This window comes from Bos grunniens, chromosome 16 (genome assembly GCF_055505025.1).
Source record: "Bos grunniens cultivar Pamir isolate PY7600 chromosome 16, Bosgru_T2T1.0, whole genome shotgun sequence".
In the NCBI taxonomy this organism is placed as follows: Eukaryota; Metazoa; Chordata; class Mammalia; order Artiodactyla; family Bovidae; genus Bos; species Bos grunniens.
The window spans coordinates 41,018,390-41,041,624 of NC_141180.1; the positions used below are offsets into that span (position 1 = coordinate 41,018,390).

General features: G+C 37.3%; 1 protein-coding gene across 23 annotated transcripts in view; it reads right to left on the reverse strand.

The window, feature by feature from the left end:
• Window positions 1–23,235, reverse strand: part of SUCO (SUN domain containing ossification factor) — an 89,692-nt gene that overhangs the window by 57,945 nt on the left and 8,512 nt on the right. For all 23 annotated transcript variants that reach the window (XR_015143468.1, XR_015143462.1, XR_015143461.1 and 20 more), the window contains exons 2-4: window positions 8,083–8,191; window positions 5,994–6,104; window positions 3,559–3,719 (exon numbers count right to left, since the gene is read on the reverse strand). Coding sequence is in view for 8 of the 23 variants with exons in the window: in XM_086344632.1 (XP_086200758.1) it covers window positions 3,559–3,719; window positions 5,994–6,104; window positions 8,083–8,191 (381 nt within the window). In the remaining 15 variants the exon portion in view is untranslated. The remainder of the gene's footprint in view (window positions 1–3,558; window positions 3,720–5,993; window positions 6,105–8,082; window positions 8,192–23,235) is intronic.

Consider the following 23,235-nt stretch of genomic DNA (forward strand, 5'->3'; position numbering starts at 1 on the left):
ATTTTAAAAACTATCATTATTTCTAAGCATGTCTTCTGTTCCCTCGTCCCTTACCAGGGCAAACTCCTAAACCCAGTCCCTCATATTCTAGAAAAGAGAAAAATAGTACTGATGATAAGAATTGTATTAATTGATGCATATATTCTTACTCTATGCCAGATACTATCCTATACATTTTACATAAGCTAACTCATTTGACAAAGGATATGTTTAATATACTATTAAAAGAAAGGGGTTTTTGTTCTTTGTACTGTTGCTGAAACTAGGCGTACAAAACAGATTTTCTAAATTAAGGAAACTTTCAACATCACTAATCATCAGGGAAAAGGAAAATCAAGACCACAAAGAGATATCTGTCATATGGCTATTCTCAAAAAGTTTACAGGGATTTCCCTGGTGGTACAGTGGTTAAGAATCCACCTCCCAATGGAGGGACCTGGGTTCAATCCCTGGTCCGGGAACTAAGATTCCCTATGCTGCCGGGCACCTAAGCCTGTGCACTCCAACTAGAGAATAATCCCCACTCGTTGCAACTGAGAGAAAGCCCATGCACAGCAATGAAAATCCAGTGCAGCCAAAACTAAATAAATTCCAAAAAAAAGAGTAAGTAACACATGTTGGCAAGGATGTGGAGAAAGGAGAACCCGTGCACACTGCTGGTGGGAATGTAAATAGGTGCATCCACTATAGAAAACAGTATGGAGGTTTCTCAAAAAAATTAAAACTATGACCCAGCAATTTTACTTGTATGTACTCGAAAAAAAACAGAACACTAATTTGAAAAAATACATGTACTCAATGTTCACAACAGCATTGTTTACAATTTCCAACTCATGGAAACAACCTAAGTGTTCACCAACAGATGAATGGATAAAGAACCTGTTGTATATATATCCACACATGCAATGGAATGCTACCCAGCAAAAAAAAAAAAGAATGCAATCTAGCCATTTGCAGCAACATGGATGGACTTGGAGGGCATTACGCTAAAAGTGAAATAAGTCAGAGAAAGATAAATACTGTATGAGATAACTTATCTGTGGAATCTAAAAAATAAAACAAATTAGTGAATGTAACAAAAAAAAGCAGACATACAGATATAGAGACGAAACTAGTGGCTACCAACGGGGAGGGTTCAGTTCAGTTCAGTAGCTCAGTCACGTCCAACTCTTTGTGACCCCACATACAGCAGCACACCAGGCTTCCCTATCCCTCATCACCAACTCCTCAAGCCTACTCAAACTCATGTCCATTGAATCGGTGATGCCATCCAACCATCTCATCCTCTGTCGTCTCTTGCTCCTCCTGCCTTCAATCTTTCCCAACATCAGGGTCTTTCCAAGAGTTGGTTCTTTGCATCAGTTGGCCAAAGAATTGGAGTTTCAGCTTCAGCATCAGTCTTTGCAATGAATATTCAGGACTGATTTCCTTTAGGATTGACTGGTTGGACCTCCTTGCAGTCCAAGGGACTCTCAAGAGTCTTTTCCAACAACACAGTTCAAAAGCATCAGTTCTTCAATGCTCGGTTTTCTTTATAGTCCAACTCACACATCCATACATGACTACTGGAAAAACCATAGCTTTGACTAGACAGACCTTTGTTGGTAAAGTAATGTCTCTGCTTTTTAATACGCTGTCTAGGTTAGTCATAGTATTTCTTCCAAGGAGCAAATGTCTTTTAATTTCATGGCTGCAGTCACCATCAGCAGTGATTTTAGAGTCCCCAAAACTAAAGTCGGTCACTGTTTCCCCATCTATTTGCCATGAAGTGATGGGACCAGATGCCATGATCTTAGTTTTCTTAATGTTGAGCTTTAAGCCAACATTTTCACTCTCCTCTTTCACTTTCATCAAGAGTCTCTTTAGTTCTTCCTCACTTTCTGCCATAGGGTGGTATCATCTTCATATCTGAGGTTATTGATATTTCTCCCGGCAATCTTGATTCCAGCTTGTGCTTCATCCAGACTGGCATTTCGCATGATGCACTCTGCATATAAGTTAAATAAGCAGGGTGACAATATACAGCCTTAACGTACTCCTTTCCCAATTTGGAACCAGCCTGTTGTCCCATGTCGAGTTCTAACTGTTGCTTCCTGACTTGCATACAGATTTCTCAGGACGCAGGTAAGGTGGTCTGGTATTCCCATCTCTTTCAGAACTTTCCACAGTTTGTCGTGATCCACACAGTCAAAGGCTTTGGCGTAGTCAATAAAGCAAAAATAGATGTTTTTCTGGAACTCTCTTGTTTTTTCAATGATCCAGTGGATGTTGGCAATTTGATCTCTGGTTCTTCTGCCTTTTCTAAATCCAGCTTGAACATCTCCAAGTTCACGGTTCACGTACAATTGAAGCCTGGCTTGGAGAATTTTGAGCATTACTTTGCTAGCATGTGAGATGCGTGCAATCGTGCAGTTGTTTGAACATTCTTTGGCATTGCCTTTCTTTGGGACTGGAATGAAAACTGACCTTTTCCACTCCTGTGGCCACTGCTGAGTTTTCCAGATTTGCTGGCATATTAAGTGCAGCACTTACACAGCATCATCTTTTAGGATTTGAAATAGCTCAACTGGAATTCTATCACCTCCACTAGCTTTGTTCGTAGTGATGCTTTCTAAGGCCCACTTGACTTGACATTCCAGGATGTCTGGTTCTAGGTGAGTGATCACACCATCGTGATCATCTGGGTCATGAAGATCTTTTTCTGTATAGTTCTTCTGTGTATTCTTGCCACCTCTTCTTCATATCTTCTGCTTCTGTTAGATCCATACCATTTCTGTCCTTTATTGTGCTCATCTTTGCATGAAATGTTCCCTTGGCATCTCAAACTTTCTTGAAGAGATCTCTAGTTTTTCCCATTGTATTGTTTTCCTCTAATTCTTTGCACTGATTGCTAAGGAAGGCTTTCTTATCTCTCCTTGCTATTCTTTGGAACTCTGCATTCAAATGGGTATTCTTTCCTTTTCTGAAGGAAGGAACAAAATAGGGGTGGGGGAATGGGAGGCACAAAGTATTGGGTATAAGACAGGCTCAAGTATGTAGTATAAAACACGGGGAATAGAGCCAATACTTTGTAATAACTGAAAATGGAAAGTAGCCTTTAAAAATGCTGTAAAACATTTTTAAAAGAGAGAAAAAGAAACAAAATATTCCAAATATATCTAAATATTCTGAATATTTATTATCAAGCTTGAAAAAGTTAGCTATCATACAAAGACATATTATGAATGGAATAACACAGTAATACTTAATGGAAATGAATACTCTGACATTGGAATTTTTGATAATTATAGGGAAGATTATTCAGTTAAGCACCATGTTTCTTAAACAAGAATCTCACTTTACCTATATTATGCAGATAATTCATGCCTGGGATACAATCAGCCTCCCTGAGTTAGACAGAAGTATAAATACTCATTATGCCGTAAGATCATTAAAAAAACACAAAACAAATGCATTATTGTATAGGTCTGCTATATAGACTAAAGGTCAAATTTCAGTATCAAAGAAATTCTTCTGTCATTATCTAATGATGTTCTTTTTTTCTTTGTAATGACTTACTCAAGTTTTGAGATTGGAGTGATCTCTGAGGTAGATGAACTGGAAATATTTTCAGTATTTTCACTGTCCACAACTACACTGGAAGAATCTTCATGAACATCAACTGTAGGGAGTGTCTCAGTCACAGATGGACTTAACTTTTTTGACTCCGTATCCTGTTTCTAAAAAAGTCAGTTGTATTTAATGTTGGGATTAACAAATTCTCTCTTTATTTGAAGATGATATTATAAAAAGTATGTCTCAAAAGTAACAATATAATGTTCATTAAAAAATTACTTTTATAAAAGTCCCTTCTTCTAACACAAACACCCTAAGGAATACATCTCATATTACAATACAGGCTCTATAGATTTGTCATAGCATTTCATAAACCAGGACAAAGCAGCTTATCTTTCTTCTTTCCTATTTTGTATCAGGACCTACAAAATTTCTTACTATAATTACCTTAATGTATCCTATAGCAACACAGAAATCCTATGTAAATACATGAAACAGTATCTATTAAATAGCATTACTATTTATTAGTATAAAATACTATATACTAGAATTTAATATATAATAGTATATATTAAACTAGTATAAAATAGTGTACCACATAGTTTTTTGTCCCTGAGCAGTTTAGAAGATAATGTGTATCAAGAAATAACAATACAAGGCATGCATAAATAACATTACAAAGCAATACACAATTCTGGCTGCTCTTTTAAGGACTGTATGTTGTTTCACTCTTCCAAAACATAATCTGAAATGTACTTAATACCTACTTATGTTTGAAAACCTCTTATAAGTACTTCCCCCACCAACCAACTCCATATAGAATTAGCCATTCCCCTTCTTCTATGCCTCTACTGTTATCTGTATAGACTTTAATCACAGCATCTATAACACCTCAATTGCCCTTATTTATTTCTCTTCTTCAATTCCATTATAAATGTCTTGAGTACGGACTATGTTTTCTTGATCTTCATGTTCTTAGTGCCTCGCATGTACTAGTACCTAGCACACAGTAGACAATACTTACTGAGTATCAAATGAGAGAGAGGTACTCATGCTCAGTTCAAAGAAAAGAGAAACTAAGGACTACTATGAACTAGAAGAACTAGGACTTTGAAGAAAAGGAGAAGGCAGTACAGCAGCAGAAAGAAAATAAGAGGCAGAGTCAGAAGAATATAAAATAAGGAATGTGATATAAAATAAAAATGTAGAAGAATATAAATATAAAAGAACATAAAATAAATAATGTGATATAAAACAAAAATTCTTTATAAAATAAGAATATAAAATGAAATGTGATCATTTGAGGAATTTACACTGGAATGAAAAGTTAGCAAAAGAATACAAATAGTTTGTATTTTATGACGGAGGCTTTGAGAAAAGAACTATCACATTATTATCAAATACTGCATTATCATTCAACATAAAAAATTAATAAGATATTCTACACTCTTTTTTCTCTTTTATTAATACTAAGTCTCCAAAATCGATGTGAATCTTATACTTACAGCAAATCTCAACTAGGACTATCCACATTTCCAATGCACAAGAGCCACAGGTAGCTAGTGGCCACTGTACTGAACAGCACAGGTCTCTAAAGATGCAGTAAGCACTTCAATATATTTGAATAAGAGGATACCATGAGGAAAATTCAGGAAAATGAACAATGGCAAGACTGTTTGGGATACACATATAACTGAAGGGCTACAGAGATCACTGTTCCCTTACTCTTATGCATAAATCTCTTCCAAACCTCCTCCAAAATTCATTAAAATGCAATGTACTATATCTCCCTAGATAACCCAATAAAATAACTCTGGCTGTGTTTTTTTTAAGAGCATTTTCCCTCCTTTTAAGCTGAAATTTATTTTCGTTAATATTTAAGATATTTAGTTTTTCCTTAGTCCTTCTTCCTTCCAGATCAAACATCCCCAGTTTCTTCAGTTATTCCTGATATTAAATGGTTTCCAGATGCATCAGCATTCTGATCAACTTACACTCTGGTCTAGTTTTACATATTTCATAAAAGCTGGTATACAAAATGAAAAATACTTAGGATATAATATGAGAGAAAAGGGGAAAAAACATAATCTATTAATGATTATTAATATTCCACACTAAGTGATAAAATTTGGTATCAAAATATTCTGTATTCTACATACAAATACTTTAAGTCAGAAAAAATGTCCCCTGACAGCTGAAAACCTGAGAGAAGGTAAATAATACTGAGCCAAAATGAACCTAAAAAGAAAGATTTACAGCCAAACCCATACTACAAGGAAAATGGTCACATTTACTATTACATTGGTAATTCTGTTGCATGGTATCACAAAAAGAAAGGGGAAAAAAAATACACAATATGTTGACCAAATAAATGTATTCTATGTTGTAAAGTGGTTTGAAAAGCCATATCATTAAAAAATCAAAGCAACAAATCTTACCTGTACATTCACAATGTAATCATCTTTTAATTTGTTTTCTTCTGGAGGAACAGGTAAGCTTGAACCTACTTTTCCCGATAATTCAGCATTGACAGGTCCCCCTCTTTCATCCTATATTGCAACAAAGAAAAGGCCGACTGATGAAAGTGCTTCACAAAATAGTCCTGAAGCAATATTAAGACTGTCTTTCTACACAACCAAAACACTTGATTGTGATTTTAATAATTTTGTTTCCATGCTTATTGTCTTCCTTCATGTATTACTCTCCTTACTGCTTCACTTCAAATGTATACTACATGTGTACACTAGTGGTATAGTAATGAGCATAGCTGCCTTCCAAACATACACTACATTTGATTTCTTAATACGCACTTTAGTCCTACCACCCAGCACTGTATGTTAGACACACAGTAAGATCAGTAAATATCTGGTAAATATATACGCTTATAGCTTTTTGTGTCATCTCTTTTGATACTGTTAAGTTAGAATTTCAGATATATTGTTTTTAAATGTATATTCTAGCATACAAGTTTCATAAAAGCAAAGTTCATATCCATCATATTCTAACCCTGTAAAGAACATAATAGGTAACCAAATGTTTACTGAAAGAATGTCTATTTCCCCTTCCTTAATGCTTTGCTTAAATCATTCTTAACATTTAAGTCTTATTTCTCATCAAAGAAGAGATTAGCTTTAAGTCTTACAGATTGTGCATAGAAGCATACAATCACACTTTTTTTGGAGAGGTATCCAGCAAGAGTCTTCAAAATTTTAACTGCTCTATTCTTAAAACAGATCCTGTATAACTCAGAAATATAAATCCATTCTAAACATCATGCCAAAAAAAGAAAACACCCAAGCATATAATTTAAAGTTTATGCATCCACAATCACACACACACACAAATGCAGACACAAACATGCACGTATAAACACAGCTGAGAGCCTCTCAATCAAAAAAGTACTTAAATAAATTTAACACATCCATATAATGGAATAAAAATGTAGCTATTCAAAATAATACAGTAACATACAAAGGTATCCACAAGATATTGCTGGGGAAGAGGGGAAGTCAACTTGTGCAATATTTATGACATTTTACTAAAAATTAAAACATTAATTTGTGAGCTATGATGTATCTACACCCAAAGAAAATGGTCTGAGTGTTTTAATAAGAAACGCAAATTTTGGTTCCTTTGGGGATGGGAAGGGGATACAAAGATGAATATCTTACAGTGTGTATAAATTATTCCTCTAATTTAAAATAAGTACATTGATTTTCGGGGGGGATGAGGAGGAGCCAAATCTAGCTGAAGTCAATAACCACCTTTTACCATTTAAAATGATAAAATAATAAACTATTTAGAGACCATCAGATTTTTTGGCCTCTGTCTATTCACTCTACCCAAATGTATGAAACAAAGTACATAGCCAATCATTTCAGATTCTCTCTATAATTCTCATTTCTAATAGTTTTTAATTTATAAGACTCAGGTTTCTTTAGAAACACTTTAAGTAGTTAAAGTATTAAAAAGAAAGTCCTAGTCTTCAGTTCTCTGAACAGGCACTATTTTTCTCCTTACTGTAGGACTGCTGCTGCTGCTGCTGCTAAGTCACTTCAGTCGTGTCCGACTCTGTGCAACCCCATAGACGGCAGCCCACCAGGCTCCCCTGTCCCTGGGATTTTCCAGGCAAGAACACTGGAGTGGGTTGCCATTTCCTTCTCCAATGTATGAAAGTGAAAAGTGAAAGTGAAGTCACTCAGTCGTGTCCGACTTAGCCACCCATGGACTGCAACCTACCAGGCTCCTCTGTCCATGGGATTCTCCAGGCAAGAGTACTGGAGTGGGTTGCCATTGCCTTCTCCATACTGTAGGACTACAATATTCCAAACACAAGCAATAAGAATAAATAAATATTTTTAGGTTAATTTCAGAATTACCTAAGTAACTTCTCAAAGTATAGCAAAGAAAATTACAAATCTCCATCAAAAATAATGTCACAGTATTTTTGAAATATTTTTATTCCAAATGTTTTGAGAAGACAGAAAGCTAATACACAAATTACAACTTCATCTTTATTTAAGGTACCTTTTTCTGGGATTGTACATCTTCATTTTCTAGTGCACAATTGTCATCTTGAGAGTAATACGATGAAGCTGAAGAACTCTCTTTACAACACACATGCCAACTGGGAAGCCTGTAAAACATCCACCGACACCATCAAAAAAAAAAAAAAGTAAGGTCGTTAAAACAACATATTCCATACCATGAACTAGAATTTGAGGCAATAGACAATAGATGGTTCTTATCCTAATGTTCTTGACAATTTGACAATTTAATGATGAAGACAAATGTACATAAGACAAAGGTTTTTTTATTTAATACCCTAAGAAAAATATAGTGTTATCAGCACTCCAAGTAAGGCATCATTAATCTCACAAAGGTAAAACAGGAAATACTTCACAATAATAAGAGTATCTGACAATTATCACAGAAAGAACAGAGAAAGCTGACAAACAGCTAACCTCCTCAAAAGCTCCAGATGCCACTGATATTCTAAATTCTACCAAATATTTAAGAACAGATAATGCTGAAGCTACCTAAACTATTTCAAAGTATAGAAGTAAAGCTTCCAAATTATTTTATAGGGAACGTAACAATGATATCAAAAATTAATGGAAACAGTACATATATATAAGTACTATAGGTTAATAATACATATGGAATCAAACACAAAAGTTCTGAAGAAAATAAAAAAGAAAAAATCTCCATTAACATACCAAAGATGTAACACACCACTGTTATGGTCAAGTAGAGTTTAGCTCTGATATTCCAAAATGGTTTAAAATACATTTACTTTGCTATGCAAAAATACCAAGGAAAAGAAATCTCAAGATTATCCTCACCAAAGGACATTTGATAAATTTATGCAGGCATCAAGATGTTGAAATTAATAAAATAGTAATAAGTAGATATTTAACATGGGGAATACATAGTACATGCATAACACATAAGCCTAAGAGTCACTATCATAATCAGTGAAGAAACTGAAATACCCCTATTTAGATCTGAAACAAGACAAGAATGTCCATTATCACTAGTATTACATAATATGAGGACAAAGGCAGTATAAAAATGAGAAAGGATACAGTAAAATTATCATTAATTGCAAATGAGTTTATATGGTTGGAAAACTAAAAAGTGTTAAAAGAAGACTTGGGTATAAAATAATATTCCTAACCCACTCCATTACTCTTGCCTGGAAAATCCCATGGAGGAGGAGCCTGGTGGGCTGCAGTCCATGGGGTCGCTAAGAGTCAGACTGAGCGAATTCACTTTTCACTTTCATGCACTGGAGAAGGAAATGGCAACCCACTCCAGTATTCTTGCCTGGAGAATCCCAGGGATGGGGGAGCCTGGTGGGCAGCCATCTATGGGGTCGCACAGAGTCGGACACAACTGAAGCAACTTAGCAGTAGCAGCAGGTATAAAATTAAGAAAGAAATCAACAGATACTCTACTCAAATCATTACCACCAGTTGTAAGAGTTAACAGAAGAAAAGTCCCCATTTATAATAGAAACAATAAAATACCAAATATAAACTTAGCGAGAAATGTTCTACACAAACACACATATGTGTTCTGTGTTCTTAATAGTAAAAATATTTGAAACTGATATTATTTTAAGTTGAAAAAAAAAAAAGTCAGTTTTACACAATTCAAAGTTATATGGAAGATCTGAAAACCACACACTGAAGTTGCAAAAAAGAAAGCGTTAAAAAAATTAGACAAACTGACTCTAAAGTTCATATAAACAGCATGCTGCTGCTGCTGCTGCTAAGTCGCTTCAGTCATGTCCGACTCCACAGACAGCAGCCCACCAGGCTCCCCCGTCCCTGGGATTCTCCATGCAAGAGTACTGGAGTAGGGTGCCATCGCCTTCTCCAATATAAACAGAATAGTCAATAAGATTTTAATGTGGGGAAATTAGACATCTAAGAAACCACAATAATTACAACAATATAGTAGTGAGATGAAAGAGTAAAAGAGAATTCCCAGGGTGACTGCAAAGAGAATTTCATGGATGACAGCTGTATGTACACAAAGAGGGCAACCGAAACTAAACTGGAGGTCATCAGAAGCTCTGGAAGAGTCCTCTTTTGGAGGACGGAATTAACAGCACAACTTAGAGGAGTCTCTGAAAATCTCAAGAACAGATCTACACAACTAGCAGATAATTTGTAATTAAAGAGAAAAATAAGAAAACACAAGTCAAATATTAGCCCCATGAAAATGGAAAAGTAGAACAGAAAAAGGAAAAGTAACCATGTTTTACCACATGGCTCAGCTGTATCATTTATAGTCATGAATACTGATCTAATCCAAATTATGACTGAACTACATTACCAGGAGAATCTGATCATTTGCAGTAACATACCTAAAAGTGACATTAAAACAATTATTTTAGAGACAAAGAAGTAAACAAAATTCATCAGGTAAAAGATCAAAGTGGTTTCCTTGGAAAGGAAAAATGAGGAAAGAGGGATGAAGGACTGACTTCTTTGCAAAAGCAAATAAACAAAAATCCTTGTAGAGCTACCTGACTTTTTGTTACATCATTTTGATAAAAATTAAAATCAAATAAAAGAGCAAAGTACATAACAACATACACATATAGTATGCTACTATGTGCGCACATGTTTACTAAAGGCACTTGTAGGTCCATAAATTTCTCTGAAAGAATTAAAAACAAAAGGGGAAAAAAGCACCACCGTGGTTGCCTCCAGGGTGGAAAACTGATTGACTGGATAGATGGATATTTTTCACTTTTTAATACTCTAAGTCTTCTGAATTTTGAGCCATAAGAATATATTACTTATTCAAATTGTCATATAGATATATCATTATTTATTAAACATTTCTTTATTGACAGATTTTTGCATTGTTTCTCACATGGGTGTTTGTAGTTGTATTTGTCAGGTATATATACACACATTTGGGACAACAAAAAGTTTCAGATATTCAAAACTAGGGGTGTTAGAATTTTGGTGATTATGCCCCCTTATTTTCTTTATTCTTTTCTATACTTTTTAAATTTCTACTACGAGCATATACTACTTTTATCATCAGTAATTCTGCATGTGTATATGTATATATAAATCCCAATATTCACAGTTAGTGTGAAGACAGCCAAAAGACATTAAATCTCATGAGACTTATTTTTACTATCACATAATCAAATTCCATTATCCGAAGTTAGGAGCTTTTTGGGCGAGATTAGCTTTGGAATCTGCAGTCCATGAGGTTGCAAAGAGTCAGACACAACTTGGCAACTGAACAACAACAACAAGATATGAATCAGTGGACTCAGTAGACTGTCCTCCCCAATATGAGTGGGCATCATCTAATCCTTTAAGGGACTGACCAGAAGAATTCGCCCTTTTTTCCCCTGCCTCACTATCTGAGCTGTGGCGTCTCATGTCTAGCCTTTTTACTGGGATTATATCTTCTGCTTCACTGGTTAATAGGCGTTCAGACTTGATCTGAATTATACCACTGTGTTTCCTCAGTCTCCAGCTTTAAGACAGTAGAACTTCTCAGATTCCATAATCGTGTGACTCAACATCTCATTTTACATATAAAGTGGGTTCTATTTCTCTGAAGAACCCTAGTATACCTGACATTAGTATGTAATACATTATTAGCTTATCTACCCTATTGATAAAGCTATAGAGTAGCTTTATCAATAGTATCACTGTTTACCTCTAATATATCAGTCCCTATATAAAGACAGATGCTAATTAAAGACAGACCTGCAAAGATATCCTTAATTTTGTGTGTAAGAAAAAAGCCTAAAATAGATAAAAATGATCACCAACTAAGAACTGTCAAGAAATTTTAAATCACCAAAGTAAAATGAAATAACACAAACCCACACCAACTACACTGAAGAACAATGAATCTCTATAATACACTCTTTACTGTCAACAAGTTCTCCCAGGTGAATTAGATATGCATGCCCCATCATTAAGAATCACTGGGTCACATTAAAATAGCTGAGGGCACTTTGCTGCATGACTAAATGGATCTGATTCCATACTACTGAAGCAACTTTCAAAAACTGTACTGTGAAAACCCCAAGCCTGATGAAATTACTTTCAAAAGTTTTAAGAAATTCAGCACCAGAAATCACAACTAGCAAGATAAATGGAGCCCCTGTGAGCCCCTGACACTCTCCCCTCAGACTCTATTACTATTGATTAAATTGATTGTGAGCCAAGTATATCGTCTTACACTTAAACTCTTTGAGAATCAATTTCATATCCCTAACTACTTTAGCCCCTCCCCACATAGCCAAAACCTGCAAACATTAGGTGTTTAACAAATACTTACTAATGAGGGTTCTTAGGGGAACTGTTTTGCAGCACACAGCAGAAACAAAATTCAATCACTTTTCATTCCTCTTCCCATCAGCCCCATCTCCTGCCTCGACCACTACCACTACCTCCCCAACTCAACCATCCATCCACCACCCCCTCACACAAACACACAAACTCAAAAAATAGAATCTGGAAAATAAGAGGACACTTGTCTCTTCTTGTCACCTCCCCGCCCCCACCCCGCTAATGTGGCATGGATTCACCATTCATATGGAAAGGTATTAACTTTTAGAGTAGATGTAATTAAAAGTCTTGTAAAATTTGCATTTGAGTGTCATTTAGGATAGAAAAAGCTAACCACCTTCTAAAACCTGTAAACTAAATTATAAAGCAGAATAATTTTTTATTAAAGAGGAAAATATAGGGCATATTACAAAATATTAGAGCAGAAGACTACAGGTCAAAACTGGTAGGTAGGATGCAGGTAAAACAGCAGCAGGAAAGCTATCCTTCTGAGCATATCTGGAGACAAACTGAACACAAAAGAGCTCCTCTTTCAACTCAAGAAGATAAAGGACAGTTTCAATCTAAGGAAAAAAGGAAGACTCTTAAGGACAGAAATCACTGAGAGAAAACCAAACCAAAAGATTAAAACCAAAAGTTGGTTCTCCAAGGAAAATATTAAAAAGACAAACCTCTGGAAAAACTGGTAAAGGAGAGTTGGTGATATGAATTAACAAAATATGTTCTAAAAGCATGAAATAACCACAGGCAAGACATACTTTTTAAAATCATAAAATATTAACAGCTATATATACTAATATATTTGAAAACTCAGAAGACATGGATGTTTCTAGAAAAATAACAAAACTGGGACAAAGTATACAAAAATTGGAAATCACTGACAATAATTTAAAAATTTTGAGCGGATTAATCAACACCTTATCTAGAGAAAAGGAAATCCCAATCTTTTACCCCCTACTTTTTATTTGGAAATAATTTCAAGCTTTCAGAAGAAATGCCAACATAGTAAAAAGAACAACCGCAAACCCTCTCTACCTATTGTGACCCATTTGTCCCATCATTTGCCATTCTCACAGCAAGTTCATGGCCCTCTCTTTCCCCACTGCGTGTAATATATCTCGAAGTATCTCTGTACGTATTTCCTCAGAATAAGGATATTTTCTTACACAACCACACTACAATTAACAATCTGAGGAAATGTTACACTGACACAATAATCTATGTCCCAGTAGTGTCCTCTCAGCACTCCCCCTCCCCTCCTCAACCCCAAGCCCAGAATCAAGTCTAAGACCATGTCCTGTGTCTTCAGCCTCCTTTAACCTGGAACAGTTCTTAGTCTTTATCTTATGTGGTACTGACACTTTTGAAGGACATAATCCTTTTATTTTTAAATCAGATCAGATCAGTCGCTCAGTCGTGTCTGACTCTTTGCGACCCCATGAATCGCAGCACGCCAGGCCTCCCTGTCCATCACCAACTCCCGGAGTTCACTGAGACTCACGTCCATCGAGTCAGCGATGCCATCCAGCCATCTCATCCTCTGTCGTTCCCTTCTCCTCCTGCCCCCAATCCCTCGCAGCATCAGAGTCTTTTCCAATGAGTCAACTCTTCGCATGAGGTGGCCAAAGTACTGGAGTTTCAGCTTTAGCATCATTCCTGGGATTCCAAAGAAATCCCAGGGCTGATCTCCTTCAGAATGGACTGGTTGGATCTCCTTGCAGTCCAAGGAACTCTCAAGAGTCTTCTCCAACACCACCGTTCAAAAGCATCAATTCTTTGGCGCTCAGCCTTCTTCACAGTCCAACTCTCACATCCATACATGACCACAGGAAAAACCATAGCCTTAACTAGACGAACCTTTGTTGGCAAAGTAATGTCTCTGCTTTTGAATATGCTATCTAGGTTGGTCATAACTTTCCTTCCAAGAAGTAAGCGTCTTTTAATTTCATGGCTGCAGTCACCATCTGTAGTGATTTTGGAGCCCAGAAAAAGAAAGTCTGCCACTGTTTCCACTGTTTCCCCATCTATTTCCCATGAAGTGGTGGGACCAGATGCCATGATCTTCGTTTTCTGAATGCTGAGCTTTAAGCCAACTTTTTCACTCCCCACTTTCACTTTCATCAAGAGGCTTTTTAGTTCCTCTTCACTTTCTGCCATAATGATGGTGTCATCTGCATATCTGAGGTTATTGATATTTCTCCCGGCAATCCTGATTCCAGTTTGTGTTTCTTCCAGTCCAGCGTTTCTCATGATGTACTCTGCATATAAGTTAAATAAACAGGGTGACAATATACAGCCTTGACGTACTCCTTTTCCTATTTGGAACCAGTCTGTTGTTCCATGTCCAGTTCTAACTGTTGCTTCCTGACCCACATACAAATTTCTCAAGAGGCAGATCAGGTGGTCTGGTATTCCCATCTCTTTCAGAATTTTCCACAGTTTATTGTGATCCACAGAGTCAAAGGCTTTGGCATAGTCAATAAAGCAGAAATAGATGTTTTTCTGGAACTCTCTTGCTTTTTCCATGATCCAGCAGATATTGGCAATTCGATCTCTGGTTCCTCTGCCTTTTCTAAAACCAGCTTGAACATCAGGAAGTTCATGGTTCACATATTGCTGAAGCCTGACTGGAGAATTTTGAGCATTACTTTACTAGCATGTGCAATTGTGCAGTAGTTTGAGCATTCTTTGGCATTGCCTTTCTTTGGGATCGGAATGAAAACTGACTTTTTCCAGTCCTGTGGCCACTGCTGAGTTTTCCAAATTTGCTGGCATATAGAGTGCAGCACTTTCACAGCATCATCTTTCAGGATTTGGAATAGCTCAACTGGAATTCCATCACATCCACTAGCTTTGTTCGTAGTGATGCTTTCTAAGGCCCATTTGACTTTACATTCCAGGATGTCTGGCTCTAGGTCAGTGATCACACCATCGTGATTATCTGGGTCTGTGTATTCTTGCCATCTCTTCTTAATATCTTCTGCTTCTGTTAGGTCCATACCATTTCTGTCCTTTATGGAGCTCATCTTTGCATGAAATGTTCCTTTGATATTTCTGATTTTCTTGAAGAGATCCCTAGTCTTTCCCATTCTGTTGTTTTCCTCTATTTCTTTGCACTGATCGCTGAAGAAGGCTTTCTTATCTCTTCTTGCTATTCTTTGGAACTCTGCATTCAGATGTTTATATCTTTTCTTTTCTCCTTTGGTTTTCACTTCTCTTCTTTTCACAGCTATTTGTAAGGCCTCCCCAGACAGCCATTTTGCTTTTTTGCATTTCTTTTCCATGGGGATGGTCTTGATCCCTGTCTCCTGTACAATGTCACGAACCTCATTCCATAGTTCATCAGGCACGCTATCTATCAGATCTAGGCCCTTAAATCTATTTCTCACTTTCACTGTATAATCATAAGGGATTTGATTTAGGTCATACCTGAATGGTCTAGTGGTTTTCCCTACTTTCTTCAATTTAAGTCTGAATTTGGCAATAAGGAGTTCATGGTCTGAGCCATAGTCAGCTCCTGGTCTTGTTTTTGTTGACTGTATAGAGCTTCTCCATCTTTGGCTGCAAAGAATATAATCAATCTGATTTTGGTGTTGACCATCTGGTTATGTCCATGTATAGAGTCTTCTCTTGTGTTGTTGGAAGAGGGTGTTTGTTATGACCAGTGCATTTTCTTGGCAAAACTCTATATTAGTCTTTGCCCTGCTTCATTCCGTATTCCAAGGCCAAATTTGCCTGTTACTCCAGGTGTTTCTTGACTTCCTACTTTTGCATTCCAGTCCTGTATAATGAAAAGGACATCTTTTTTGGGTGTTAGTTCTAAAAGGTCTTGTAGGTCTTCATAGAACCATTCAACTTCAGCTTCTTCAGCGTTACTGGTTGGGGCATAGACTTGGATTACTGTGATATTGAATGGTTTGCCTTGGAAACGAACAGAGATCATTCTGTCGTTTTTGAGATTGCATCCAAGTACTGCACTTCGGACTCTTTTGTTGACCATGAATACCGTGGTCCTTTTTTGAGGTTTGTCTTACCCTTCATCATGACCAGATTCAGGTTATATATTCCTGGCTGGAATCCTTCATAAGCAATGTGTCTTTCTCAGGGTACTATCTCCAGAAGCACAGGATATCCATCTGTTTCAGTACTTGCAATTCCACTTTTACATACTTAAGAGAAATGAAAACTGTATGTACAAAAACGTCTGCAGTAGCTTTTACTCCTAATAGCCAAAACCTGGAAGCTGTCCAGATGTTCAACAACAGGAGAATATAAATAAACTGTAGTATATTCATACAATGTATTATACTAGTTCTCACAATCAAAAGGAATGAATTACAAATGAATGAAATAAGATGGATAAATCTTGGAAACATTACACTTGAGTGAAAGAAGTCAGACACAAGAATAAATACTGTATTAATTCTATTTAAATAGGTTTCCAGAAGTAGCAAAACTAACCCATGGTGATAGAAATCAAATCGTCAGTTGCTTCAGGGAATTCTGTAGAATGCGACATGAGAAAACATTCTGGAGTGATAGAAATGCTCTGCATCTTGATGGGTGTGAGTTACACAGATGTATGTATTTGTCAAAACTGATCCAACTATACAGTTGACAACATGTGCACTTAGCTGTATGTAAATTATTTCAATTTAAAAAATAAGCAATAAAGTCAATATTTTCCTCCCCAGTAATAACAAGATAGATAATAAACCATTATCAGTAACAATTTTTTAAAATAATTTAGAAATTAACCTTAAAAACTACACAACCATTTACAGAGGAAAAAATGTTAACTCTAATAACGACCACAAAATGAAGAGACAACTGAAGATCTAGTACGTTCATAGATGGAGTGCTGTTGACAGCAAAGTAAAGACAGCAATTCTCCCTGAACTACTTCAGCACTCCAGTATAATTCTTATCAAAACACCTGAAGGATCCTTACCATATAGCACCGGGAACTCTACTCAATACACTGTAATAACCTATGTGGGAAAAGAAAATGAGAAAAAATAGATACATGTATATGCATAACTAAATCACTGCTGTATGCCTGCAACTGACACAACACTGTAAATTTACTATATACTCCCATATAAACTAAAAAAAAAATTTTAAGAAAATCCTAGAGAAAATAACCTGAAGGATGTTCTAAATATGGAAAAACTTATCTAAGAATAACTATATTGACAAAAAAAAGCAAAGGAAAGTGGTTCACCTTGCCAGATAATGAAGATTTATCACAAAACCACTCTAATTAGTCTATAGTATTAGGACAGCAAAAGATAAGCAAATGGAACAAAATACTCCCAAATGCATTTGTTGGTATAAAGTCTCTCTTTAGAAGCAGCATACATGCAAAGGGCTCAATAAATACTCAGTGAATAAATGACATCAGCCCTTCCTGAGGCATCTGTCACACTATGCAGAATTCACATAACGGTGACTCCAGTAACTAAAACAAGTTAGTTGTTTTTTTTTTTTTTTTTTTTTTTTAAAGTGTTAGGTAGAAGGAAATAGGAAAAAGAATGAGATTAATAGCATTATACCATTTACGCAAATTTTAAAACATATAAACAAAACATTAGTTTTGGAAGAAATCAGAAATCTAAGTAAATACATGACGATTAACTGGAAAAACACATCAAATATACTCCAGGGTAAATGCCCAACATGGGGGAGATAGAAGCGAAAATGAAGATAGACTATAAAAGAGTAATGATGTAAAGTGGAGGGAAAAAGGGGGACCTATAAAGAATGTAGCATAAACTGAGTATGACCAATCTGATCCTAAGTATCTGATGTCTCTAGAAGAGAACACAGTCTTTCTCTAATGTGTCAAGCTGTTTACATTAAAATATTAATTTAACTTTTACAAATAAAGAAACTTAACCTCAGAAGTTAATTGGTCAAAAGTCACTCAACCAATCTAGATCTCTCCAAAGCCTATCATCTTTGTACCGCTACATTTCCCATGTCATATTCTCTAGTCAACAGATAAATGAAAAGAAAGGTGAGAAAATAACATTAATCCATTCTCTTAAGAACCGATCATGTTATTAAGGCTAGTTACTGCAGATACAAATATAAGAACTACCACAAAGGAGGGGCAATGTTTACCCCTTGATTTAGATAACAGCCCCAAGAGACAAAGTTTTGTAGTGTAGTGGCTAGGGCATGGACCTCAGAGTCAAAACGTGTTGTTGTTCAGTCACTAAGGCCTGTCCAACTTTTTGTGACCCCATGGGCTGCAGCACTCCAGGCTTCCCTGTCCTTTACTATTTACCAGAGTTTGTTCAAATTCATGTCCATTGAAATGGTGATGCTATCTAACCATTTCATCCTCTGCCACCCCCTTCTTCTCCTTCAGTCTTTCCCAGCATCATGGTCTTTTCCAAACAGTCAGTTCTTCGCATCAGGTAGCCAAAGTATTGGAGCTTTATCAATAGTCCTTCCAATGCATATTCAGGGTTGACTTCCTTTAGGATTTACTGGCTTGATCTCCTTGCAGTCCTGGGGACTCAAGAGTCTTCTCTAGCACCACAATTCAAAAGCATCGATTCTTTGGTGCTCAGCCTTCTTTATAAACCAACTCTTACATCCTAGGTTCCCCCTTTTATTATGTGCATTCTCTTGGACAAACTAATTACAAAAGCTGTAAGTCTCAATATAAACACTGTAAAACAGGAAAATGAAATAATGCATGTGCAATGCTTCAGCTGAGCTGCTCAGTTGTGTCCCACTCTTTGCAACCTCATGGTCTGTAGCACACTAGACTTCCCAGTCCATCACCAACTCCCGGAGCTTGCTCAAACTCACATCCACCGAGTCAGTCATGCCATCCAACCATCTCATCCTTTGTCGCCCCCTTCTCCTCCTCCCTTCAATCTTTCCCAGCATCAGGGTCTTTTCTAATGAGTCAGTTCTTCGCATCAGGTGGCCAAAGTCCTAATGGAGCTTCAGCATCAGTCCTCCCAATGAATATTCAGGACTGATTTCCTTTGGGATTGACTGGTTTGATCTTGCAGTCCAAAGGACTCTCAAGAGTCTTCTCCAACACCACAATTCAAAAGCATCAATTCTTCAGCACTCAGCTTTCTTTATAGTCCAACTCTCACATGCATATACGACTAATGGAAAAACCATAGCTTTAACTAGATGGACTCTTGCCGACAACGCAATGTCTCTGCTTTTTAATATGCTGTCTAGGTTGGTTATAGCTTTTCTTCCAAGAAGCAAGTATCTTTTAATTTCATGGCTACAGTCACCATTTGCAGTGATTTTGGGAGCCCAAGAAAATAAAGTCTGTCACTGTTTCCACTGTTTCCCCATCTATTTGCCATGAAGTGATGGGACTGGATGCCATGATCTTCATTTTTTGAATGTTGAGTTTATGCCAGATTTTTCACTTTCCTCTTTCATTTTCATCAAGAGACTCTTTACTTCCTCTGCTTTCTGCCATTAAGTGGTATCATCTGCATATGTGAGGTTATTGATATTTCTCCTGGCAATCTTGATTCCAGCTTATGCTTCATCCAGCCCAGAATTTTACATGATGTATCCTGCTTCCCTGCTGGCTCAGATGGTAAAGCGTCTGCCTGCAGTGCGGGAGACCCGGGTTCAATCCCTGGGTTGGGAAGATCACCTGGAGAAGGAAATGGCAACCCACTCCAGTACTCTTGCCTGGAAAATTCCATGGACTGAGGAGCCTGGTGGGCTACAGTCCATGGGGTCGCAAAGAGTCAGACACGACTGAGCGACTTCACTTTCACTTTCTATTCTGCATATAAGTTAAATAAGCAGGGTGACAATATACAGCTTTGACGTATGCTCCTTTCCCAATCTGGAACCAGTCCATTGTGCCATGTCCGGTTTTAACTGTTGCTTCTTGACCTCCATACACATTTCTCAGGAGACAGTTAAGTTGGTCTGGTATTTCTACCTCTTGAAGAATTTTCCACAGTTTCTCATGATCCACAGTAAAAGGCTTTAGCGTAGTCAATGAAGCAGAAGTAGATGTTTTTCTGGAATTCTCTTGGTTTTTCTATGATCCAGCGGTATATTGGCAATTTGATCTCTGGTTCCTCTGCCTTTTCTAAATCCAGCTTGAACATATGAAAAATTCTCAGTTCACGTACTGTTGAAGCCTGGCTTTGAGAATTTTGAGCCTTACTTTGCTAGCTTGAGATTGAGTACACCTAGGTAGTAGTTTGAACATTCTTTGGTATTGTCTTTCTTTGTGATTGGAATGAAAACTGACCTTTTCCAATCCTGTGGCCACTGCTGAGTTTTCCAGATTTGCTGGCATATTGAGTGCAGCACTTTCACAGCATCATCTTTTAGGATTTGAAATAGCTCAACTGGAATTCCATCACCTCCACTAGCTTTGTTCGTAGTGATGCTTCCCAAGGCTCATTTGACTTTGCACTCCAGGATGTCTGCCTCTAGGTGAGTGATCACACCATCATGGTTATGTGGGTCATGAAGATCATTTTTGTATAGTTCTTCTGTGTATCCTTGCCACCTCTTCTTAATACCTTCTGCTTCTGTTAGGTCCATACCATTTCTGTCCTTTATTGAGCCCATCTTTGCATGAAATGTTCCCTTGGTATCTCTAATTTTCTTGAAGAGATCTCTAGTCTTTCCCATTCTATCATTTTCCTCTATTTCTTTGCACTGATTGCTGAGGAAGGCATTCTTATCTCTCCCTGCTATTCTTTGGAGCTCTGCATTCACATGGGTTTATCTTTCTTTTTCTCCTTTGGCTTTCGCTTCTCTTTTCTCAGCTATTTGTAAGACCTCCTCAGACAACCATTTTGCCTTTTTGCATTTCTTTTTCTTGGGGATGGTTTTGATCACTGCCTCCTATACGATGTCACGAACCTCCATCCATAGTTCTGCAGGCACTCTGTCTATCAAACCTCATCCCCTGAATCTATCTGTGCAATGCTTAGTCTGGCATAGAATATGCATTCATATGGCAGCAGTTGCTATCAGCTGCTGTCCTTCTCATCGTCTTTCATTTATCAAATTCCAAAGTAGTGAAAACAGTTGTCTAGGTATCTTGGTTCTAGGACCCTCTTTAGATGCCAAAATCCATGGATGCTCACGTCCCTTGCAGGAGGCCCTCAGCATCTTTGGATTCAATCAACCTCAGATAGAACCGGGTTGGATACTTTGAAGCAAATCAACCTCAGATGAAAATGGGTTGGATAATTTGAAGCATACAGGAAGCTACTCCAACCTCTTGCATTCCTTCTGGCTGCCAAACAAATGTGTATGAACTCACACCTACCTCTCTCCAAATATTTTCTATTTCTGCTCACAAAAGTTTATCAATCACCTCTCTCTTTTGAAAACAAGGTCCTTTTCTCAATTTTCAAGCTTCTCAGGCTATCTGAGACTTTTCTATTTCTGACCTCATTAAACTTCTTTCCCTAGTTTCTTCCTTCTCTTCAGAGCCTTAGTTTGCTCGTCACCTTTCTTTGTTCTAAGTATCTGCAGCAACTCCATGTTCAGTCAAAAGATTTTGTTTCCTAAATGATCCCCTCTACAAGAACAGCTCCAGCCAAAGTGTCGTCTTTACTGAAGTCTGTATTTAAGTGCCTATATAACATCTCCCTTGTAGCTTCCTTTGTGGCTCATCTGGTAAAGAATCAGCCTGCACTGCAGGAGACCTGAGTTCGATCCCTGGGTTGGGAAGATCCCCTGGAGAAGGTAAAGGCTACCCACTCTAGTATTCTGGCCTGGAGAATTCCATGGACTGTATCATCCATAGGCCCGCAAAGAGTAAGACACGACTGACAGAATTTCACTAATAAAACGTCTCCACTCGGATATTCTACTCATCTCAACCGAAAGCTCCTTCTCTTTTAAAACTCTTTGCAACTCTAATTCTTTTTTAACACCTCCAATTCCTCTAGTTGCCCAAGTTAAAAGGAAAAACTTCACTCCTCTCTTTGAACTTTATTTCAGATTCATAATTTTAGACCCTAGAATTTATTTTCTCAACCATGGTCAGCTCCAAGAAAGCAGCTACTTTGTTTTGTCCACCAGAATCCTGCCAAACACAGCAAACAGAAGCCTCAGTAAACATCTTTTGACACTGAGATAGATGACAGAAAGGCAGTATCAAAAACCAAGAGCTGGTCAGAGGCAAACCAAAACCCAGTTCCTTTGAATCATAGCCCAATGCTGTTTCTACTGCATTGCCAACCTATCACCAAACCTATCACTGACTTGCTCAAAACCTCTGTTCAACACATCCTCTTCATCTCTACTGCCAAGTTAAGTCCTTGTTATGACAAACTTCAACTATTCCAATTGCTTTTCATTTAGTATTCATCCCTCCAGCCGTTCTTCTCTGAGAAATATCTAGTAATGATGTCAAAATAATAGTCTCCAAACACCACTTCTCTTGCTGGATCTTCGGTGCCTAACTCCTTGATTTAACTTGCAAAACCCATCATAATCTCCAGAAAACATTTGGCCCTCTGCATCCACAGGTTCCAAATCCGTTTATACAGAGGGCAAAGTGACTATGCCATTTTACAAAGCAGACTTAAACATCGAGGTGGGGTCCTGGAAGCAATCCCCCACAAATACCAAGGAATGACTTTATTTCCTTGGTTTGTCTGCTTACTATCATTTCCACCCATATCAAGTACACTGTCTCCTTTACCCACAACTCTTTCTCATTTCTCCTGACAATTAAGTACTGTCTGCCCACTGAAGGCAGGCAAGCAGAAGCACACACACATGCAAACTAGGGAAAGGCCACTGTTCATCTTAGTAGCACCAGTCTATCTTCTTTCAGTCTGTAAAGCGCCTG